At 43.5% G+C, this 24,618-nt stretch overlaps 1 protein-coding gene across 1 annotated transcript in view; it reads right to left on the bottom strand.

The window, feature by feature from the left end:
• The window catches only part of LOC120552148 (piezo-type mechanosensitive ion channel component 2-like), an 81,149-nt gene that overhangs the window by 40,857 nt on the left and 15,674 nt on the right, over positions 1–24,618 (bottom strand). The window contains 11 exon segments of the mRNA XM_039789920.1: positions 510–615; positions 3,450–3,782; positions 3,785–3,861; positions 5,158–5,272; positions 5,430–5,603; positions 6,044–6,191; positions 7,379–7,592; positions 8,900–9,107; positions 15,216–15,336; positions 18,599–18,641; positions 18,982–19,089. Coding sequence (XP_039645854.1) covers positions 510–615; positions 3,450–3,782; positions 3,785–3,861; positions 5,158–5,272; positions 5,430–5,603; positions 6,044–6,191; positions 7,379–7,592; positions 8,900–9,107; positions 15,216–15,336; positions 18,599–18,641; positions 18,982–19,089 — 1,647 coding nt within the window.

Below are 24,618 nucleotides of genomic sequence, written 5' to 3'. Positions count from 1 at the left end.
TCTGTAGTTTTTGGTAGAAGCCTGTAATGGAGATTTGTAGCGGTAGAAAATACAGCTATACTCCGTTAAAGTCAGTCTGCAGCTGTGATTGTCACTACCCGATGTGAGTCGCGCATGTGTCACTTTGCGACGAGTAGCCTACAAGATGCTAACAGCGTTTTGAGCTAATGTTAGCAATCAAGTAGACTACAAGATGCTAACGGCGTTTTGCAATCTAACAATCATAGATAGCTACAATGTTTTTGAAATTATTTCCATCTTCTGTTATTACATGACCATAATGTCTATGAGTATGACACTTTATGCCGTAAACCGTTTAAATCTGCAAAAAACATCGGCACTCGACTCACATCGGGCAGTGACATTGATGACGAACAGGAAGCAAGAAGTGTTGACGCTGCGCCGGATGCTCTGTGTTGATGTCAGCACGTGTAGCGGCTGTGATCTAGCATCTACCCCAAACAGCAGTCAGACAGACAGGTGAATGGTCAGTGAGACAGGAGTTTTACCTTGTGTGTGGACGGTGATGGTGGACAGCTGTGTATCTTTCTGTCGGTCTCTCTTCTCAGTTACCGCCTGACGCAGCAGCAGCCAGAAGGTCACCAGACACAACAACTAAGAACATGGTCATCAGATTAAACATTTGGAGACAACAGCTAGTATGTTAAGTCAAGTCCAAGCAGCAGAGCTGAATCTCTGTTTCTCTAGGAAGTTCGCTTTGTGTGTTTGTGTTTGGTTGTTTTTGGTTAAAGGTCCCATAGCATGAACATGTTTACTTTATGAAGTGTTTTAACATTAATATGAGTTCCCCCAGGCTGCCTATGGCCCCCCAGTGGCTAGAAATGGTGATAGGTGTAAACCGAGCCCTGGGTATCCTGCTCTGCCTTTGAGAAAATGAAAGCTCAGATGGGCCAATCAGGAATCTTCTCCTTATGAGGTCATAAGGGGAAAGGTTACCTCCCCTTTCTCTGCTTTGCCGGCCCAGAGAATTTGGCCCACCCTGAGAGAGAGACATCATGGCTTTCAAACGAGCAAAGTGGCAGTTGGTCAAGACCACACCCCCACTCTCCACCTTGCCCCCCCCCCCATCCTCCTCAATAGCTACAGACACAGAAATGGCACATCCTAAGGAAAGCTCATTGTGGAACTGGCTCTAGTGGCTGTAATTCTGCACCAAGGCTGAATTTCGGGAAAGAGACTTCAGATACAGTATTAGGGGACCACTAAGGTCTATATAAAAGAGACTTTAGATACAGTATTAGGGGACCACTAAGGTCTATATAAAAGAGACTTCAGATACAGTATTAGGGGACCACTAAGGTCTATATAAAAGAGACTTTAGATACAGTATTAGGGGACCACTAAAGTATATAAAAGAGACTTCAGATACAGTATTGGGGGACCACTAAGGTCTATATAAAAAGAGACTTCAGATACAGTATTAGGGGACCACTAAGGTCTATATAAAAGAGACTTCAGATACAGTATTAGGGGACCACTAAGGTCTATATAAAAGAGACTTCAGATACAGTATTAGGGGACCACTAAGGTCTATATAAAAGAGACTTCAGATACAGTATTAGGGGACCACTAAGGTCTATATAAAAGAGACTTCAGATACAGTATTAGGGGACCACTAAGGCCTATATAAAAGAGACTTCAGATACAGTATTAGGGGACCACTAAGGTCTATATAAAAGAGACTTCAGATACAGTATTAGGGGACCACTAAGGTCTATATAAAAGAGACTTCAGATACAGTATTAGGGGACCACTAAGGCCTATTGACCCTTTACATGCGACGTCACACTCTACTCCCACGAATTATGAACGCCATGACGGACGGCGGAAGAGCTATTCTGTAGACGGACGGCAAGTCAAACGAGTACGTGTTCACTGTGTGTGTTCTCACATACACAATCTGCATTAAAAAAAAAAAAAGAGTAATATAATCTTCTCTACCCGCTAGCTGCTGTGCTAACCAGCTGTTCCTGCTAACAGGTCCCACATAACTGTAATCGGTTATTCACTGACCTACATATCCCAAAAAGAAAGCTGTTCCCTTGATCATTTAACTTAACACACATACAAAAAATATTGGTTAAATTAAAGATGACAAGGCACGGAAACTAGCTTCAAAAAGGCCAAACAACCAAATTAAATGCGGGTCTGCGGAGATCCTACCCCGGTTAGCCGACCAGCTAGCTGCATCCAGAGCCAGACTTTTAAAAGCTTTGAGATCAGCACCAGTGTCTGGGGATACCCAGTTTACCACATAGTGTTAAAAATCGTGTAGACTGAAGTCGGGTAGACTCGGCGATTTAATGAGGTCCGTGAAAACGGAGGGAGGAATAAGGTTAAGGGTCGGTAAGGGTACTTCTCCAAATACTGCTCTTTGTGAGCACCTAGATGCCCTACCTCGACTGATAACGGCACAACAACTTCTTCAATAGAAGAAGCCATAAAGAAGAAGATAGTAGTATTATTATTACAGTTTATTTAGTGTTATGTATTTGAAACTAATGAAACTTTCCGCTCGTCTACTACACTGTTTACGTGTTTGCAAAGGGTGAATATAAAAGCATCCAAAGAGCACCATGTCATGGGACCTTTAAATGTTAGAACCAGTGTTGGGAGTAACGGCGTTTAAGTATAACGGCGTTACTAACGGCGTTATCTTTCAGTAACGGTATCAGTATCATTACTGAGAATGTAAAGTGGCGCGTTACTACAGTTTGGTTGAATGAAGAGCGAGGTGTCAGGCTTTGGCTTCACATCAGCTGCCTGGAGAGAGCAGGGGGGGCGGGGGGATGACACCATTGCAAATGCGATGATGATTGGCTGGGTGGGCGTGCCCTGCTCACGCTGTCTCACTGCACGCTCTGACTACCACTAAACACAAGACAGCGACAATGGCGATGAGCCAGAGAAATCCAAAGGTAGCGTTCTCGAACTCGAAGTACCGGCACTACTTCTCGCTCATTGAAATTAAAGGTAAGAATGTTTATGTAACATGTACGCTATGCCCAGGAAAAAAAGACTTTATACACGTCTGCCTCAAGCAACTCCAATCTTATGAAGCACCTCACATCAACACATGCTAACACGACCCTTGTTGCTGCTGCTAACCCAACCCCGAGCCCAAATGCAGCGAACGTGAGCTCCAGTGAAGGAGACGGAGCCACTCTGTTAAAACAAGAAACGCTCAATTTTTCGGGTCAGTAACATCTTTGACGTTAAAGATGTTACAGAGCGTAATAGCATTATAGAACATAAAAAATAACGTCAGTTACTTTGCTGAGTAACTAATTACTTTTACAATGTGGTAACTGAGTTACTAACTCAATTACTTTTTGGGTGAAGTAATTTGTAACTATAACTAATTACTTTTTTTAAGGAAGATGACCAACACTGGTTAGAACTCTGGTTGAGAGAATCAGTGGCGTTACCTTTGAGGCGAGCTCTCTGCAGGGATCGTCTTTTTTCGGGAACAGTCCAGGAACTTCCTGGACGGAGGGGAAGCTGTAGACATACTGCATGACTATGAGCAGGTTGCCGTAGGCGACCAGCCAGGGTGATGACATCAGCGTGTAGCAGCGACGCTCTCGCATCATCCAGAGGATGCACGACCACAGCAGCAGGACGCACGTCAGCCAGGACACGTACGTGATGGGCCAGGCCATCATGGCCACAAGAGCGCAGATGTAACTCTGTTTGAGGAGGAAGCTGAATGCCAGAGTGGCAGCGCCAGCCCCTTCCTCCTCCTCCTCCTCCTCCTCCTCCTCCTCCTCTCCTCCTCCTCCTCCTCCTCCTCCTCCACCTCCTCCCATTCATCTTCAAACTCACACGTCTCCAAAGTGTCTGCAGAAACAAACAGAACAACAGAACCAGCGCTGCGATCAGGACTTTACATTAACACACCCCTAACCCTAACTTGGGCTGTTTTGTGTGTGTTTGGCTTGGAGACATCATCTTTGTCGGGCAACACTGCTCATAGTACTAATCCTAAATTTCCCATGAACACACGTTACTTATATCAACCATTAGCTACGTGTAGCATCCATTACGAGTTACACTGAAATGGAGAAGATGAACGGAATGAAACAAACCAGAGGAGCTGAAGTGAAAGAAAAGTTAGTTAGGTAAAAAACGTGACTAGTGGAACGTCTGAGGAACCTCCAGTCGTTCAGACTGAAACGATTCTGATTGGAGATAACTCTGAATCTGAACAGCTGTGCTGGGATAGGGAGGTGAAGTCCCGCCCCTTCCGGCGGACCGCCGTTGGGACCTTAAGTCGGAAAAAATATGAACAGTAGTGAATGGGGAAAGACCCCGGTTGAATTGAGCCATGAATACACTATATGTGTCTGTTTAATACATGAATTACACATATGATGTTCATCAGCTTAATACATAATTTCGCAAGTCAAGTAAGTAAGTAAGTAAAGTTTATTTGTATTTTTAAACTTAGTCCATAAGGGAGCAGTATACAAAGGAGTGCAATATGCTTTAAACAAACTAATTTTGACATCATCCGTGCTCATGTGGAATTTTATTACCAGCATGTTAGCTTGGGCATATAATATGCGAAGCTGCGTGTGTATATCCTCATCATCAGATAACTGATCTGTAATGTGGTGACCCAGGTATTTAATTTTATTACAGACACTCATCACTTGTCCTTATAGATAAAAGTCTGGAAAACAAATATCTCTGTCCACTTTTGTCCTACATATCAAGACAGCATCTATAACGTTACTCTAATGAGCAAAGGTTCTCGCTTGTTCTTTTGCTTCTCTGCTGAAAACCCTTGACTGGTGAGATAACGTTACAGGTGTTGTGGAACATGAGCTAGTTGAGCATCAAGCTAGGTGACGTAAACTGTGTGAGACGAGAGCTGTAGTCCACAGAGTGGTCTCACACTAAACTAAGTGGTACTGCGACAAACCTACGGCTAACAGAGACTTTCTTCAGCTGCAAAAATATCTTTTAAATTGACGAAAATTATATTTGTAATCCATGGCTCAATTCAAACCGGAGAAAAAAATATTTATTATCTCTCCATTGACTCCCGTTCATATTTTATCAAAAGTTAGGTCCCATGGACCGGAAATAGAAGGCCGTGACTTCGGCTCTCTATTCAAACCACAAACTCACCTGATTGGCTGAGAGAGTAGTGAGGCGTGGAGTAAACATCCAATCCCAGGGCTGTGCTCTGGGTGGGTGGGGCAAAAGAGTCAGAGGGACTGTGATTGGTGGAGGACGCCAGCGTCTACAGACGGAAACACAGACAGCTGTCACATTAAACTATAAAACTAGAGTAAAACTGACAGTAACTCCGTAGTAGTAGTAGTAGTAGTAGTAGTAATCTAATTATTAATAAAAATGTCAATAATAAATAAATGAATATATCTTTAGTGTTTGCATACGTCTCTGCTCTCGGGACGATTGTGTGCTCTCCTCCACAGCTCTCTCCGTCTCTCCGCTGTGATGTCACCGCTGACATCATCACTCAGGTTGCTGGTGGCGGTGATGATGTCACAGCTCCTGCTGATCGCTGACTCTGTCCTATCTACACCCCGCCCCCCATCACCGTCGATCAGCTGCAAAAACATGTGACACGTCAGCCAATGAGAGCCAAGAGACTCTACCGTCAACAGAGTATTCAAATAACTGCTCAGGAAGTCTTGACATCATAAAATTACATCGTAAGGTAAGGGGTTAAGATAAGATACGCCTTTAATGTCTCACTATATATATATATATATATTTTTTTTTTTTTTTTTTACTTATTGTATATATGTTACTTATTTACTGTATACACTGATTGACTGTAGGGTTAGGGTTACACATATTGAATGGCTCTTCTCTTACTCTTTTACCTTGAATGTGACTGTGAGCAACTGAATCTAAATAATAATAATTCTGATTCCGATTATAGGAGAAATTTGTAATTGGAAGGCGAGAGAACAAAAACGGCGAGACATTGTATATAAACACACATTAAACATGGAATGATTATTATAATGTGTGCAGCGATCACCTGGTTCCTCCACAGACTGGCCACGGTGTTGTAGAGCAGCAGCAGCATCAGAGGACTGCAGAAGTGAAACCAGCTGAGCTCAGAGTTCACCTGCAGCCTCCAGGGGGCCGAGCAGTCCACAGAGCCAGCCTGGATCATCCCAAATACTCTGCAGCACAGGAAACAAACAGTCAGTCAATCAGTCAGTCAATCAATCATCATATCAGGGGGCAGAGCAGTCCATAGAGCCAGCCTGGATCATCCCAAATACTCTGCAGCACAGGAAACAACCAGTCCCTCAATCAATCAATCAATCAATCAATCAATCAATCATATAGGGGGCAGAGCAGTCCACTGAGTCAGCCGGAATCATCCCGAACACTCTGCAGTAGAAACAGGCAATCATGACAGTAACAGAGTATACATCAAACTTATCAAAAGTATATATAGTTTGTAGCGTCTGTTTCCTAAAGACAACCAGCAGGGGGCAGCAGAGTCGCTGATAACTGACTCCAGACCTGCTGTTTCCTAAAGACAACTCAGACCTGCTGTTTCCTAAAGACAACCAGCAGGGGGCAGCAGAGTCTCTGATAACTCCAGACCTGCTGTTAGTTTACAGCAACATGTTATGAAGAGAGTATGTGTTTGACTCAACCTGTTATTATAATCCACACACCCAAAACTTTGGGTTTACTCTTTTCTCTCTCTTTACTCCCCTCTTTCTCCATTTACTCCTTTCTCTCTCTTTACTCCCCCTTTCTCTATTTACTCCTTTCAGTTGAACTTTATTTAGTTCAATTTTATTTACAGTGTCAAATTCTAACAGAAGTTATCTCAGGACACTTTACAGTGTGTGTTATATATATATATATATATATATATATATATATATATATATATATATATATGTGTGTGTGTGTGTGTGTGTGTGTGTGGGTGTGTCTGTGTGTGTGGGTGTGGGTGTAAACAACTTTTTACCAGGTAGAGGTGTGTTAACAGGTAAAGGTGTGTTACCTGGCGGAGGTGTGTTATCAGGTAGAGGTGTGTTACCTGGCGGAGGTGTGTTACCTGGTAGATGTGCGTTACCTGGCAGAGGTGTGTTACCTGGCAGAGGTGTGTTACCTGGAAGAGGTGTGTTACCTGGAAGAGGTGTGTTACCTGGCAGAGGTGTGTTACCTGGCAGAGGTGTGTTACCTGGCAGAGGTGTGTTACCTGGCAGAGGTGTGTTACCTGGTAGAGGTGTGTTACCTGGCAGAGGTGTGTTACCTGGCAGAGGTGTGTTACCTGGTAGAGGTGTGTTACCTGGTAGAGGTGTGTTACCTGGCAGAGGTGTGTTACCTGGCAGAGGTGTGTTACCTGGCAGAGGTGCGGTTGGGAGGCCACGCCTCCTGCAGCGAGGGCAGCTGGTAGCTGTAGAGGAGCAGGAAGTGGGAGGCGGAGTAGGGCAGTGACATCACAGATACACACCTAAAGAGGAGGGACGGGACCTGGCCGGACCATGCCCACCAGGTACACAACACCTGAAAACAAAGCAGGTAGGGGAGAGAGGAGAGGGAGGGGAACATGATGCCTGTGGGGGTTGGGGGGGGGGAAGAGAGGTTAGGTTAACCCTAACCTGCATCTCGTTTTACAAGAGTTATTTCTTCAGGGAATAATCTCCCAAGTAGCAAACGGGAATATTTGTCTTTGTTTTCAAGATTTTTCTTGGGTTTTGTAGTATTTTGCTTATTTTGTTTCATACTTATTAGAGTTTGTTACCTGCATGTGTCATAACATTATTTTAATATTTTAATGACTTAATGCTGTTTGGACTCCAGGAAGACGAGATAATGGGCATCCGTATAATAATCTCAAACAGTCGTCTACTAGTTATATATAGTCTACTAGTTATCTAAAGTATATATATATATATATATATATATATATATATATATATATATATATATATATATATATATATATATATATATATATATATATATATATATTCTACTAGTTATATATAAAGTCTACTAGTTATATATATATATTCTACTAGTTATATATAGTCTACTAGTTATATATATACTACTAGTTATCTAAAGTCTACTAGTTATCTAAAGTCTTCTAGTTATCTAAAGTCTTCTAGTTATATATAGTATACTAGTTATATAAAGTCTACGGCTGTAGACGGGCGGCTGTGGCTAAGTGGTAGAGAGGTCGCCTGCCAATTGGAAGGTTGGTGGTTCGATCCCTGGCCCTGCAGTTCCATGCCGAAGTGTCCTTGGGCAAGACACTGAACCCCGAGTTGCCCCCGATGCTGTGCCATCGGAGTGTAAATGTGTGTGAATGTTTACCTGATGAGCAGGTGGCACCTGCCTCGGCCACAGTGTATAAATGTGTGTGAATGGTGAGTGGTTCCTGTACTATGTTAAAGCGCTTTGAGTAGTCATTAAGACTAGAAAAGCGCTATATAAAAACAGTCCATTTACTAGTTATATTATATAAAGTCTATAGTCTGGTCCATTTTATATATGTCAATGCATGTTTCAACCGAACCAGGAAAGAAAATGCCTCTGCACTCAATTGGATAGACCTACAACCAATCAGAGCAATGGATAGACCTACAACCAATCAGAACAACGGAGTTGTAAACAAATTCAACCCAAGCGTTCTTTGGTGACGTGGTTGAATACGTTACTGTTGATCATCTGTCAATCATTGTCTAAAGCCCGCCCTGACAATCTGATTGGTCCGAACAGCTCTGGTTGCAACATAGTCGCTCCACAATGGATCAAGTCCAGACCCAACTCCCTGACCTCAAATGTTGTGGGCGGGGCTAAGTTTGGCTGTCATCCAGGCTAAAAGTATTTAACTGTTTGCATGAAAGTATTTTACCTGTCAGTCCCAGTAGAACTGTCAGCACGATTTTCCCTCCAGTCGTTGTCATGGTTTTCACCATCTGCCTGGTTTTACCGACCAGTAACTCCAGTTCAACCAGAAACTTGTTTCTGGGGACTTCTTCCTCTTCCTCCTCCTCGTCTCCGAGGACAGAGTCCTCCTCAGACATCAGATCCTCCTCCCGGTCCTGCTGCTCCTGCTGAGGCTGAAACACAACAGTCTTATTACTCTAAACATTCAGACCTGAACCTCTCTTCAGTAACCTGATTGTAGTTTAACTCATATGGCCTTCCTCCACAGCGCTGCGGAGGAAGGTCTGACTAGTCCACACAGCATTCGTGGATACAAGAAAAACATGCTCTGGTTTATTGCCATTTCATTAAACCAATCACAATCATCGTGGGCGGGGCTAAGCTCCGGATGGGGCCACGGTGCCTCTGCTAAATAGTGTCAGGAAGGAACTTGTTTTGGTGGAACATGTGGACATAGGGAGGCTATCTCTGGACTTAAAATAGCTGTTGAGTGTGTGATGAGAATTTTATTTGAATATAACAATGATTTGATTGTCTGTTCTAGCTCTTCTAGGATATTTCCTGAATCGACCGGGGTTTACCATGCCAACACAACGAAAGCGCAAGATGAGGGACATCCAGTGGCACCGGAACAATCCCCTAAATAAAACGTTGCTGGTGTAAACTAACTCATCTCTAACTCAGTCCCACTCAAAACTGACTCTTGATTGGGTGTCTGGTGTTAGTTTACTGACGCTAAAAGTCTCTTTAGTCTCAGTCAGACAAAGTGTTCAACTCATTACAATGATACCTCAATGAATTTACGAAATTAATTTACCAAAAGGCCACAATCAAATTCCTAGTAACAAATCTCCCGGACCAGATGGATTACCAGCCGAATTCTACAAACACTTTTGGGACATATTATCACCATTATTCAACAGAATTCAACAAACTTCCTCTGCCATACCCACACACATGAATACAGCAGCCATGACATTACTGTTAAAACCCAACAAAGACCCATCTCACCCCTCTAGCTACCGACCTATCTCAATATTGAATACTGACTTGAAAATGATCACCAAAGCACTAGCAACCAGAATAGAAACAGTCCCTTCCACACTCATTCATCGAGATCAGACAGGCTTCATAAAAGATAGACACGCTACAGATAATGTACGAAACCTATTCAATATATCATAAGAAACAACAGAAAACCATTATCATTTCACTTGATGCAGAAAAAGCTTTCGATAAAGTAAACTGGTCATTTTTATTCAAAACACTTCACTGGTTTGGATTTGGAGAGTCGTTCATCCACTGGATTAAAACACTGTACAGATTACGCAGGGCCCCCATTACCACTAATGGAATCACGTCACAGAGCTTCACACTGCATCAGGGCACCAGACAGGGATGCCCTGTCTCACATTCCCTCTTTGCCATTTTCATTGAACCTCTCAATAGCAGCAATACGACAAAACAGCATAATCAAAGGAATTCAGGTAGCCAACGTACAACACAAAATGAGTTTATATTCAGATGATCTTTTACTTTATTTACAGAACCCACAGGTATCACTTCAAGAAACTTTCAACATAATCAACAGATTCTCCCATGTCTTGCATTACACTATCAACTGGATAAATCAATTTTATACCCCTCTCAGATGACGCATGGGATTTTGGAGTTCAGGACACTTCCCTCCACCTTCAAACAGGCAACATCAAGTACCTAGGGATTCAGATTTCCCCCAAGCTGTCAGAGCTCTTCACCCTCAACTATACTCCCCTCCTAAGGAAAATCAAAGACGAATATAAACGCTGGTCTCAACACCCAGTAACACTCATTGGAAGAATAGCTGCAGTCAAAATGAAAACCATACCCCAGATTAATTACCTTTTACTATGATCCCCATCACTCCTACAGACAAATGGTTCAAAACTCTCAATTCACTAACAACACAATTTTATAAAAAAAAAAATAAATCACTCTCAACACTACAAAATAAAAAAATCACATGGTGAGCTTGAGGCACCAAACTTCTTTCACTACTTCCTGGCAAATCAATTACAGTACAGGGTAAATGGATCAATAGACATACGCTCAATTACCCGTGGGTGGAACTGGAACAAAACCAATGTATAAAACATCCCAATTACAGATCTCCCCTTCCTCAGACAATCAATCAAGAAATCCAACTTCTGCCAACGCATTACCATCTATTCAACTCTGACAGCCTGGTGGAAAACGACCCAAATCACAAAATCATCACTACAGTTAAACACGTTCACCCCACTCTGGCACAATCCAGTGTTCATGTTACAGAACAAACCTTTTTGCTTCTCCACATGGGCACCAAAAATGAATCACACACCTTCACCACCTATTTGAGAACAACCATTTCATGTCATTTAACACACTCACACAGAAATATGGGATTGGGAGAGAACAGTTCCTTCAATATCAACAACTTAACTCAAAGATAAAATCAGACTCACCAACAACACATTACAACCCTCTCAGCTCACAGAAGAACTTATGAAAATTAATAACTTAAAAAAACTAACCTCCCGGCTATATACAATGATTTCCAACCTAAATACAACAATAACACTCCCAACAACCAAGTGGGAAACTGATCTGGCCTTCTCTCCCACCCCTGATTACTGGGAACAAATCTGTAAAAATACCTTCTCCATGACCGCTAACACAAACCTGCAGCTTATGAATCTCAGCGTAAATTCTTTCAGGAAGACTTCTATCACTGCAATCACCACTATTTCTCCCTAATTCTGTTCAGCTGGTAGGAGGCATGCACTCTTCGGTAGGCCAATCAGAGTTGGCCTCGAAATCATGATCCAATCACAGAATGACATGTTGCTTTAAATGTCCCTCTCTTGCTATCAGCTGTCTTCTCAGGCAAAACCCTCCTACTCCCCTTCCACCTGCGGGCTTCTTCAACCATTGCCACCGGAGTCCCTTCTGGCGGACGGGTCCTCCGTTCAGTCTCCTGGTTTCTATTACTATTTCTATTACTATTTGTGTTTATCCCGTCCCAGAAATGCTTGTTATTAATCCTAGCTTCTGGGGAGTTTACTCCCCGGAGTCCTTATGTTTTTTTTCCCCCAGCGTATTTCCTTGGAGAACGTTGGCACCAAGATCTTGGTTCCAGCTGTCGCCGTGGTCCTGCTGCACTCCCTGCTGAGCTCAGCGGTGCTCTGCAATGTCATGCTGCGTCCTGCTGAACCCTGCTGCTTCCTGCTGAACCCTGCTGCTTCCTGCTGAACCCTGCAGCTTCCTGCTGCTTCTTGCTGAACCCTGCTGCTTCCTGCTGAACCCTGCTGCTTCCTGCTGAACCCTGCTGCTTCCTGCTGAACCCTGCTGCTTCCTGCTGCTTCCTGCTGCTTCCTGCTGAACCCTGCTGCTTCCTGCTGAACCCTGCTGCTTCCTGCTGAACCCTGCTGCTTCCTGCTGAACCCTGCTGCTTCCCGCTACGTCCATCCATGCTCTGCTGGGCCACGCTACATCCTGTAACGCCCTGCAGCGCCCTGATATGACATGAACTACTACGACTACCATTTGAAGTCACTGTTCCATTATTAATGTGACTATTATTGCCACTGTTCATCATATCCCCAACCGGCCCGTCAGACACCGCCTACCAAGAGCCTGGGTCTGTCCCAGGTTTCTTCCCAAGAGTTTTTCCTCGCCACTGTCGCACTGCTTGCTCTTGAGGGACTTATTGTAATTGTTGGGGCTTTGTAAATTATATAGTGTGGTCTAGACCTACTCTATCTGTAAAGTGTCTCGAGATAACCTGTGTTATGATTTGATACTATAAATAAAATTGAATTGGTTCCCTCTCTGCCATCACCAGTGTCTAGGCTCCATCGGGGGGGAATATGCCTGTTTCTCTAGCCCTTTACATAGTTACTATGATGGAGTTTAATCCCCAAAGACTATGCACAATTCAGGTGTCCATGTTCATATCATGCTCATCTATAATAAATATTTGCATATCTGCAACAAAGTCTCTCCTGATTGAAATACAATATAAAGTCATTCACAGAACTCACATCACCCAAAGTAAAATGTTCAAAATGGGCCTAGCAAACACAGCTATCTGTTCACAATGCACCTTAGGTAGCACAGACGACTATCTGCACGCCATGTGGCTCTGTCAACCAGTTCACTCATTCTGGATCACAGTCACCGAGACACTATCCACCACCCTGAGCTACAGCATCCCATCATCTTCAACACTCTGTCTCCTTGGTGACGTCTCCAAAATCCAAATCCTGCAAAAATTCAGGAATCCGTTGTTCATTTCTCTAGCTGTTGCTAAGAAAGTAGTCCTCCAAAACTGGAAATCAAAGAATTCTTGGACAAATTTTATCTCAGAATACATCTCAATGGAAAAACACACAATGCACACAGAAAGAAGCAAATGTCAGCCTTCGAACACACCTGGTCCCCATTTCTAACGTTTCTAAATTCAACAAAAACATAACTACAAGCCGTGTACCTTATTAGACGTATCTGACATTTCTTTTACATGATTTATATCATTTAATTATTCTATTTTCCCCTTTGTTTTTGTATTTTTCTCCCTTGCAGTTATCACTTTACTCGTACACACACTATCAACACCATCCACACTTATATATGTATTTCCAACTCGCCTTCAACACGAAAACCGTGACCACCCAAATATGAATCGTAGATCATTCTACCCAATCACTAATAATACGTCCTTGTGTTTGTCAACTGTCCTGTCCAGTCCCGTCTTGTCAGTTCTGTTATTGTCCCGTCTCACTTCCTTCTGTTGTTCTGTTTGCCACCTTGTCGCGTTTTATGTGTTATGTGTTACACTTTGTGGGTGGTGCTTTAACCCGCCCTGCCCTTTATATGGATCCAGGGTCACATTAAAACAGGGTCAATGGTCATGGTGGAGCAACCGTTAATGCACTGAATGTAATTCTAAATCTGAATGTAACATACTGTGTATATGAAATATATTGCTTTATAATAAAAAATGAATAAAAAATAAATTAAAAAAATGTAATCCCATCCACGGAGATATTTGGGGCTCTGGGACCCTTGATATCTGTGAAATCTGAGTTCGGGACCCTTGGCCTCACTTTTCAGCGTGCAGCGCAAAAACACTCTGTTAGATTTAGGGAAAGATCATGGATGGGTTAAAAGATGGGTCCTTTTATCAGAACAGAGAATCAAAACTGTGTGTTAATACTGCAGATAAAAGTCTTTAAAGCTGAAGTTATGAATCAAGCTGACGCTTGGTCTGGTGTCTTGGGTGTTTCTGACCCAAAAAGTCTCTTTTAGCATCTCAGTCAACTCATTACAATGTCATCCCATCCACGGAGATGTTTGATGCTCTGGGACCCTTTAGGACATTTATCTTGAAACAATGACAAGAAAGATCTATTTTGTTCTAAAAAATGTGAGTCTGTCTACTCTGGTAGTGTTTAAAAATCAGTTTGTGGACGTCACCATCCTCCAGCTAGACAAACTGCTGAAAGAGAAGTGCTCAAAACGTTTTTATTGTCTTGTCTTGTTGTTATTTCGGCCATTGGTCTCTCCAAATATTCTCGTTGGTCTCGACTGAGTCCAACAATATAACTTCCTCCTTCACAACTGAACCAATGATGAAGCGCTTGTTGTTTAATTAAAAATCCATCTAGAGGTCTTGAAGAGGGTTCTTTCTCTTTTTGTCTGGTCTTGGACTCAACAAAGGTGGACTTGTTTTTGTCATTTAGCTATCACTTTCATCCAAAGCCACTTCAAATTAAGTGCTTTCGACCTTGAAGATACAAACTCCAGACAACTAGTAGTAAGTGCAAGTACATTAGGGTGGAGTTGGAAGAGATGTGTTTTTAGCCTGCGGAGGAAGATGTGTCGGCTTTAGGCCGTCCTGATGTTGATGGGGAGCTCGTTCCCCCTCTTGACTACAGTACTAGTGACAAAGAGGAAGAGATAATGAAGAGCAAGACGTCCTGATGGCCCCTCATGCTGCTGGCTGCTGGTCTGGTTTCATGTTAACAAACAGACTCCGACAGTTCAGCTATTAACCTGAAACCTGATCATTGTAGTGTGTGTGTGTGTGTGTGTGTGTCACTGTCACATAATAAGGTTACAGTTAATAAATAGCTTACTGAGTTACACGCTAACAGACAGGAAACCTTGTTAGGAACAATAGGAGACGACTTAACGAGGTTTCACCTGCTTCATTTGTGTGTGTGTGTGTGTGTGTGTGTGTGTGTGTGTGTGTGTGTTACCTGTGTGTGTGTGTCAGCGTTCAGTCTTACGATCAGCCTCCAGGTCAGCACACCGATGACGAGCACGCCAACATCTGGAAAGATCTGTCTCACTGCTGAGCCGGCATCACTTCCTGTCAGACTGAAATAGTCACACTGTTACATTTAGCCGAACTTTTTATTCTAAGTGTCTGACAACATTATGGACATTTTAGTTAAAGAGTAAGATCCTTTTAGTTTAACATGAAACAGCCCCAAAATCACCATCACCAAAGTACACCAGACTCCATGTAAATAATCAGGACTTTTAGCGTGTATAGAGCCAGCATATCTCCACCAGACTCCATGTAAATAATCAGGACTTTTAGTGTGTATAGAGCCAGCATATCTCCACCAGACTCCATGTAAATAATCAGGACTTTTAGCGTGTATAGAGCCAGCATATCTCCACCAGACTCCATGTAAATAATCAGGACTTTTAGCGTGTATAGTGCCAGCATATCTCCACCAGACTCCATGTAAATAATCAGGACTTTTAGCGTGTATAGAGCCAGCATATCTCCACCAGACTCCATGTAAATAATCAGGACTTTTATTATCGTAAACTTGCGGCCCTAATATTTTTATAACACTTTGCCTGATACATTTTATGAATAAATAAAATGTATTTTCTTGTGACAGTTTAAAAATTTAGTTTTATTTCAGACTGTTCAGATTCAGTGTGTGTGTGTTAGGGTTACTTTATTGATGGATGTGTAGGTGTTTGCAGAGCCATGTAGTCTAGACAGAGAGACTACTGTTTGCTGACACACACACACACACACACAGACAGACAGACAGACAGACAGACAGACAGACAGACAGACGCACACACACACACACACACACACACACACACACAGACAGACACACAGAGACAGACACACACACACAGACAGAGGATCTAATGTTTGTCCTGCTCTAAAACAACAGACCGCTACAACAACCAGGCTCTTATTTTGGTAGGTTTGCTTTCTGGTTCTTATGAAAACATTTTAGCTCCAGCAGAGAAGAAGAACATCATAAAGTGCCAGCAGAGAAGAAGAACATCATAAAGCTCCAGCAGAGAAGAAGAACATCATAACGTTTATATCTTTTCTAATTCATAAACTCTTCAATAACAAACTAATATAAATGTGTAATACTATTACTAATCATCAGTAACATGAACAGACTGTAAAGTCCAGACCAAACTTAGGTCTCTGGTCCCTCTACAGCTCAACCACGCACCATCACTCTCTCACTCACTCTACCACACACTGCATACCAACCATCACTCTCTCACTCACTCTACCACACACTGCATACCAACCATCACTCTCTCACTCACTCTACCACACACTGCATACCAACCATCACTCTCTCACTCACTCTACCACACACTGCATACCAACCATCACCTCTCACTCACTCTACCACACACTACATACCAACCATCTCTCCCACTCACTCTACCACACACTGCATACCAACCATCACTCTCTCACTCACTCTACCACACACTGCATACCAACCATCACTCTCTCACTCACTCTACCACACACTACATACCAACCATCACTCTCACTCACTCTACCACACACTACATACCAACCATCACTCTCCCACTCACTCTACCACACACTGCATACCAACCATCACTCTCTCACTCACTCTACCACACACTACATACCAACCATCACTCTCACTCACTCTACCACACACTACATACCAACTATCACTGTCTCACTCACTCTACCACACACTGCATACCAACCATCACTCTCTCACTCACTCTACCACACACTGCATACCAACCATCACTCTCTCACTCACTCTACCACACACTGCATACCAACCATCACTCTCTCACTCACTCTACCACACACTGCATACCAACCATCACTCTCTCACTCACTCTACCACACACTGCATACTAACCATCACTCTCTCACTCACTCTACCACACACTACATACCAACCATCACTCTCACTCACTCTCCCACACACTACATACCAACCATCACTCTCTCACTCACTCTACCACACACTACATATCAACCATCACTCTCTCACTCACTCTACCACACACTACATACCAACCATCACTCTCTCACTCACTCTACCACACACTACATACCAACCATCACTCTCCCACTCACTCTACCACACACTACATACCAACCATCACTCTCTCACTCACTCTACCACACACTACATACCAACATACCAACCATCACTCTCTCACTCACTCTACCACACACACTACATACCAACCATCACTCTCTCACTCACTTTACCACACACTACATACCAACCATCACTCTCTCACTCACTCTACCCACACACTACATACCAACCATCACTCTCTCACTCACTCTACCACACACTACATCCCAAGAGGGAGTTTTTCCTCGCCACTGTCGCACTGCTTGCTCTTGAGGGAATTACAGTAATTGTTGGGGCTTTGTAAATTATAGAGTGTGGTCTAGACCTAATCTATCTGTAAAGTGTCTCAAGATAACTTGTGTTATGATTTGATACTATAAATAAAATTGAATTGAATTGAATTGAATTACATACCGGCTCGGCTATTCTCCTAAAGGTCTAACCTACGCTAGAACGCTGCAGACACACCAGCACACCAGTATAAATCCTCACACCATCGTAGGACATGTACAGTACGTAGGCTCTGTGTAGGACACGTACAGTACGTAGGCTCTGCGTAGGACACGTACAGTACGTAGGCTCTGCGTAGGACACGTACAGTACGTAGGCTCTGTGTAGGACACGTACAGTACGTAGGCTCTGTGTAGGACACGTACAGTACGTAGGCTCTGTGTAGGACACGTACAGTACGTAGGCTCTGCGTAGGACACGTACAGTACGTAGGCTCTGTGTAGAGCCTATGTACAATACATAGGTGTAGAGCCTATGTACTGCTATGAATCAGCCGTAACTCACAACTCCAGATTATTTTAAATTGCAAAGTTTTAGTCTTCAACCAACGCTGACTCAAGAGATTCATCAGAGTTCACTGGGCTCTTTCTGGAGACACTAAAGGTACAAAAAACCTGGACACACACTCGGGAGGTAAATCTACTTCAACAACAACCTCTGAAACAAAAAATCAGAAATTCAGAAATTGAAACTCGTCATATCAGGAACGCTGAAAGTCGTCTCTGCTTGAGAAATTAGAAACAGATGTTTGACTTTTACAGAAGCTGAGTCAGCGAAAAACACACAGTAACACACACACAGTAACACACAGTAACACACACACAGATTGTCTGTGTGTGTGTGTGTGTGTGTGTGTGTGTGTGTGTGTGTGTGTTGTGTGTGTGTGTGTGTGTGTTTACAGTAGAAATATGATTCATCATTCTTACCTCACCAGGCCGAGCTGACCGAGAGCTTTCTGCCAAGACGTACCTGCAGACAGACAAGTCATTAAGAGAGACAGACAGGTCATTAAGAGACAGACAGGAAAATAAGAGAGACAGACAGGTCATTAAGAGAGACAAACAGATAATTAGGAGAGACAGACAGGTCATTAAGAGACAGACAGGTAAATAAGAGTGACAGACAAGTCATTAAGACAGACAGAAAGACAGACGCAGACAGACAGACACACAGACAGACACACAAACGGACAGAAAGACAGAAACAGACAGAGACGCAAACAACCAGACAGACAGACAGACAGAGACGCAAACAGACAGACAGACAGACAGACAGACAGACAGACAGACAGACAGACAGACGGTCTTACAGTTGGACTCTGGCTGCAGGGTGGCCGTGGTCATCTGGAAGAAGGACTGCAGCAACAGGAAGAGGAAACTGGAGACACAGACGACCATCACACAGCGACACACGTTACCTAGGAGACAAACACAGGAAGTTATGTCAACATGTCCTCAGAGATATCACGGTCAGCGTTTTGGATAAATGCTGCAGCGGTTCTTCCTCGTGTTTTTTTTTATTTGATTTGATTTATTAGACAGTAACAGAAATAAATGCATAACAAGATGCCATCACAGTGACATTGTACATTTATCAGAACCGTTGAGGATAGCACAAGAAAGTTACAAACTTATTTCCATTGTGGTTCTCGTAACCACCTCAGTTCAAATGTGAAATAGTTACTGGAGACAAGTTATTAATCTGTAGACATGTTATTAATCTGGAGACATGTTATTAATCTGGAGACATGTTATTGTCAAAAGCATGGTGAGGTATGTACTAACAGTCAGCACTGAGGTAAAAGCATGGTGAGGTATGTACTAACAGGCAGCACTGAGGTAAAAGCATGGTGAGGTATGTACTAACAGTCAGCACTGAGGTAAAAGCATGGTGAGGTATGTACTAACAGGCTACACTGAGGTAAAAGCATGGTGAGGTATGTACTAACAGTCAGCACTGAGGTAAAAGCATGGTGAGGTATGTACTAACAGGCAGCACTGAGGTAAAAGCATGGTGAGGTATGTACTAACAAGCAGCACTGAGATAAAAGCATGGTGAGGTATGTACTAACAGGCAGCACTGAGATAAAAGCATGGTGAGGTATGTACTAACAGGGCACTGAGATAAAACCATGGTGAGGGTATGTACTAACAGGCCACACTGAGGTAAAAGCATGGTGAGGTATGTACTAACAGGCAGCACTGAGGTAAAAAGCATGGTGAGGTATGTACTAACAGTCAACACTGAGGTAAAAGCATGGTGAGGTATGTACTAACAGGTCACACTGAGGTAAAAGCATGGTGAGGTATGTACTAACAGACAGCACTGAGGTAAAAGCATGGTGAGGTATGTACTAACAGGCCGCACTGAGGTAAAAGCATGGTGAGGTATGTACTAACAGGCCACACTGAGGTAAAAGCATGGTGAGGTATGTACTAACAGGCAACACTGAGGTAAAAGCATGGTGAGGTATGTACTAACAGGCAACACTGAGGTAAAAGCATGGTGAGGTATGTACTAACAGACAGCACTGAGGTAAAAGCATGGTGAGGTATGTACTAACAGGCAGCACTGAGGTAAAAGCATGGTGAGGTATGTACTAACAGGCAGCACTGAGGTAAAAGCATGGTGAGGTATGTACTCAACAGGCAGCACTGAGGTAAAAAGCATGGTGAGGTATGTACAAACAGACAGCACCTGAGGTAAAAGCATGGTGAGGTATGTACTAACAGGCAGCACTGAGGTAAAAGCATGGTGAGGTATGTACTAACAGGCAGCACTGAGGTAAAAGCATGGTGAGTAGGTATGTACTAACAGGCAGAACTGAGGTAAAAAGCATGGTGAGGTATGTACCTAACAGGCAGCACTGGAGGTAAAAGCATGGTGAGGTATGTACCAACAGGCAGCACTGAGGTAAAAGCATGGTGAGGTATGTACTAACAGGCTACACTGAGGTAAAAGCATGGTGAGGTATGTACTAACAGGTCACACTGAGGTAAAGCCACAGTGAGGTATGTACTAACAGGCAGCACTGAGGTAAAAGCATGGTGAGGTATGTACTAACAGGCAACACTGAGGTAAAAGCATGGTGAGGTATGTACTAACAGGCAGCACGAGGTAAAAAGCATGGTGAGGTATGTACTAACAGGCACACTGAGGTAAAAGCATGGTGAGGTATGTACTAACAGACAACACTGAGGTAAAAGCCATGGTGAGGTATGTACTAACAGGCAGCACTGAGGTAAAAGCGGTATGTAGTAGCTCACACATGGTGGGGTATGTACTAACAGGCCGCACTGAGGATAAAGCATGGTGAGGTATGTACTAACAGGCACCTGAGGTAAAAGCATGTGTACTACAGCACTGAGGTAAAAGCATGGTGAGGTATGTACTAACAGGCCACTGAGGTAAAAGCATGGTGAGGTTATGTACTAACAGGCTACACTGGGATAAAAGCATGGTGAGGTATGTACTAACAGACAGCACTGAGGTAAAAAGCATGGTGAGGTATGTACTAACAGGCCACTGAGGTAAAAGCATGGTGAGGTGTGTCTAACAGGCAGCACTGAGATAAAAGCATGGTGAGGTATGTACTAACAGGCAGCACTGGGTAAAAGCATGGTGGGGTATGTACTAACAGGCAGCACTGAGGTAAAAGCATGGTGAGGTATGTACTAACAGGCAGCACTGAGGTAAAAGTGGTGAGGTATGTACTAACAGGCGCACTGGTAAAAGCATGGTGAGGTATGTACTAACAGGCAACACTGAGGTAAAGCATGGTGAGGTATGTACTAACAGGCAACACTGAGGTAAAAACATGGTGAGGTATGTACTAACAGGCAACACTGGGATAAAGTATGGTGAGGGTATGTACTAACAGGCAACACTGAAGTAAAAGCATGGTGAGGTATGTACTAACAGGCGCACTGAAGGGTAAAGCATGGTGAGGTGTATGTACTAACAGGCGGCACTGAGGTAAAAGCATGGTGGGGTATGTACTAACAGACAGCACTGGGGTAAAAGTATGGTGAGGTATGTACTAACAGGCACACTGGAGGTAAAAGTATGGTGAGGGTATGTCCTAACAACACTGGGGTAAATATGGTGGTTGTACTAACAGGCAGCACTGAGGGTAAAGGTATGGTGGGTATGTACTAACAGGCCACTGAGATAAAAGTATGGTGAGGTATGTACTAACAGGCAGCACTGGGGATAAAGCATGGTGAGGTATGTACTAACAGGCGGCACTGAGGTTAAAGCATGGTGAGGTATTGTACTAACAGGCAACACTGAGGTAAAAGCATGGTGAGGTATGTACTAACAGGCAGCACTGAGGTAAAAGTATGGTGAGGTATGTACTAACAGGCAGCACTGAGGTGAAAGTATGGTGAGGTATGTACTAACAAGCAGCACTGGATAAAGCATGGTGGTATGTACTAACAGGCAGCACTGAGGTAAAAGCATGGTGAGGTATGTACTAACAGGCAGCACTGAGGTGCAAAGCATGGTGGGGTATGTACTAACAGGCGGCACTGAGGATAAAAGCATGGTGAGGTATGTACTAACAGGCAGCACTGAGGTAAAAGCATGGTGAGGTATGTACTAACAGGCGACACTGGGGTAAAAGCATGGTGAGGTATGTACTAACAGGCAACACTGAGGTAAAAGCATGGTGAGGTATGTACTAACAGACAGCACTGAGGTATAAAGCATGGTGGGGTATGTACTAACAGGCAGCACTGGGGTAAAAGCATGGTGAGGTATGTACTAACAAGCAGCACTGAGGTAAAAGCATGGTGAGGTATGTACTAACAGACAGCACTGAGGTAAAAGCATGGTGAGGTATGTACTAACAGGCAGCACTGAGGATAAAGCGTAATTGGTATGTACTAACAGCAGCGCTGAATTAAAGCTATGTGAGGGTATGTACTAACAGACAGCACTGAGGTAAAAGTATGGTGAGGTATGTACTAACAGGCAGCACTGAGGTAAAAGCATGGTGAGGTATGTACTAACAGGCAGCACTGAGGTAAAAGCATGGTGAGGTATGTACTAACAGGCAGCACTGAGGTAAAAGCATGGTGAGGTATGTACTAACAGGCAGCACTGAGGTAACAGCATGGTGAGGTATGTACTAACAGACAGCACTGAGGTAAAAGCATGGTGAGGTATGTACTAACAGACAACACTGAGGTAAAAGCATGGTGAGGTATGTACTAACAGGCAGCACTGAGGTAAAAGCATGGTGAGGTATGTACTAACAGGCAGCACTGAGGTAAAAGCATGGTGAGGTATGTACTAACAGGCAGCACTGAGGTAAAAGCATGGTGAGGTATGTACTAACAGGCAGCACTGAGGTAAAAGCATGGTGAGGTATGTACTAACAGGCAGCACTGAGGTAAAAGCATGGTGAGGTATGTACTAACAGGCAGCACTGAGATAAAAGCATGGTGAGGTATGTACTAACAGGCAGCACTGAGGTAAAAGCATGGTGAGGTATGTACTAACAGACAGCACTGAGGTAAAAGCATGGTGAGGTATGTACTAACAGGCAGCACTGAGGTAAAAGCATGGTGAGGTATGTACTAACAGGCAGCACTGAGGTAAAAGTATGGTGAGGTATGTACTAACAGGCAGCACTGAGGTAAAAGCATGGTGAGGTATGTACTAACAGGCAGCACTGAGGTAAAAGCATGGTGAGGTATGTACTAACAGGCAGCACTGAGGTAAAAGCATGGTGAGGTATGTACTAACAGGCTACACTGAGGTAAAAGCATGGTGAGGTATGTACTAACAGGCTACACTGAGGTAAAAGCATGGTGAGGTATGTACTAACAGGCAGCACTGAGGTAAAAGCATGGTGAGGTATGTACTAACAGGCAGCACTGAGGTAAAAGCATGGTGAGGTATGTACTAACAGGCAGCACTGAGGTAAAAGCATGGTGAGGTATGTACTAACAGACAGCACTGAGGTAAAAGCATGGTGAGGTATGTACTAACAGGCAGCACTGAGGTAAAAGTATGGTGAGGTATGTACTAACAGGCAACACTGAGGTAAAAGCATGGTGAGGTATGTACTAACAGGCAGCACTGAGGTAAAAGCATGGTGAGGTATGTACTAACAGGCAGCACTGAGGTAAAAGCATGGTGAGGTATGTACTAACAGGCAACACTGAGGTAAAAGCATGGTGAGGTATGTACTAACAGGCAGAACTGAGGTAAAAGCATGGTGAGGTATGTACTAGGGGTGGTACGGTTCATGAAAAAACACCCGAACCGCTCGGTTCGCTCGTCTCGGTTCGGAGCGTGTGTGTACCGCACGGTTCGTCAGTACACTGTTAATGGTCACTAACCTCTTACTGCCGTAGTGCCCACTTTCGACACCTATGTTAAAACACTTACTGGAAATGACGAGTGGGATGGGCGTGACAAACGCAACCCATGGCAGCTGATTGGACGATTGCGTCACATGGGTCTGGCTGGTCCCAAATTTCAAAGCCAGACTGTCATGGCGGCTCGTTCAGAATACGATCTCATATTGTACTAAAATAGTTTACCGAAACGTATTTCTGAAAAGATTTTAAGCGAGAAATAGGCCATGCAGTTGCTGAATCTGTCTTCATTTCAGATCGACAAAGGTCAGTTTAAAAGATTTTCATCAGATTTTGAGAGACACCGAGCCGACCGCTCCTCAAGTGGCGTGGGGCGCCGCTGCAGGTCACGTCACGTCACCTGCAGAAATGTCCAGTGGGAGAGAGGCTGGCCGGAGCTGGAGGATGCGCCAGCGTCGTTTATAGTCTGGTGTGTGGGAACATTTTGGATTTCACGTTACCTATGATGAAATAAAACAATATAGAACTGCCACTGTGTGCACGTTTTGTGCAACATGCTTTCAATATGCTAATTTTAGCTATATACTGGAGGATATTCTGGAGTGATAAAGAAA

Source organism: Perca fluviatilis, chromosome 22, assembly GCF_010015445.1.
Source record: "Perca fluviatilis chromosome 22, GENO_Pfluv_1.0, whole genome shotgun sequence".
NCBI classification, from domain to species: Eukaryota; Metazoa; Chordata; class Actinopteri; order Perciformes; family Percidae; genus Perca; species Perca fluviatilis.
Note: the sequence above shows the minus strand (reverse complement) of the source record. Positions and strands in the feature narration are given on the sequence as shown.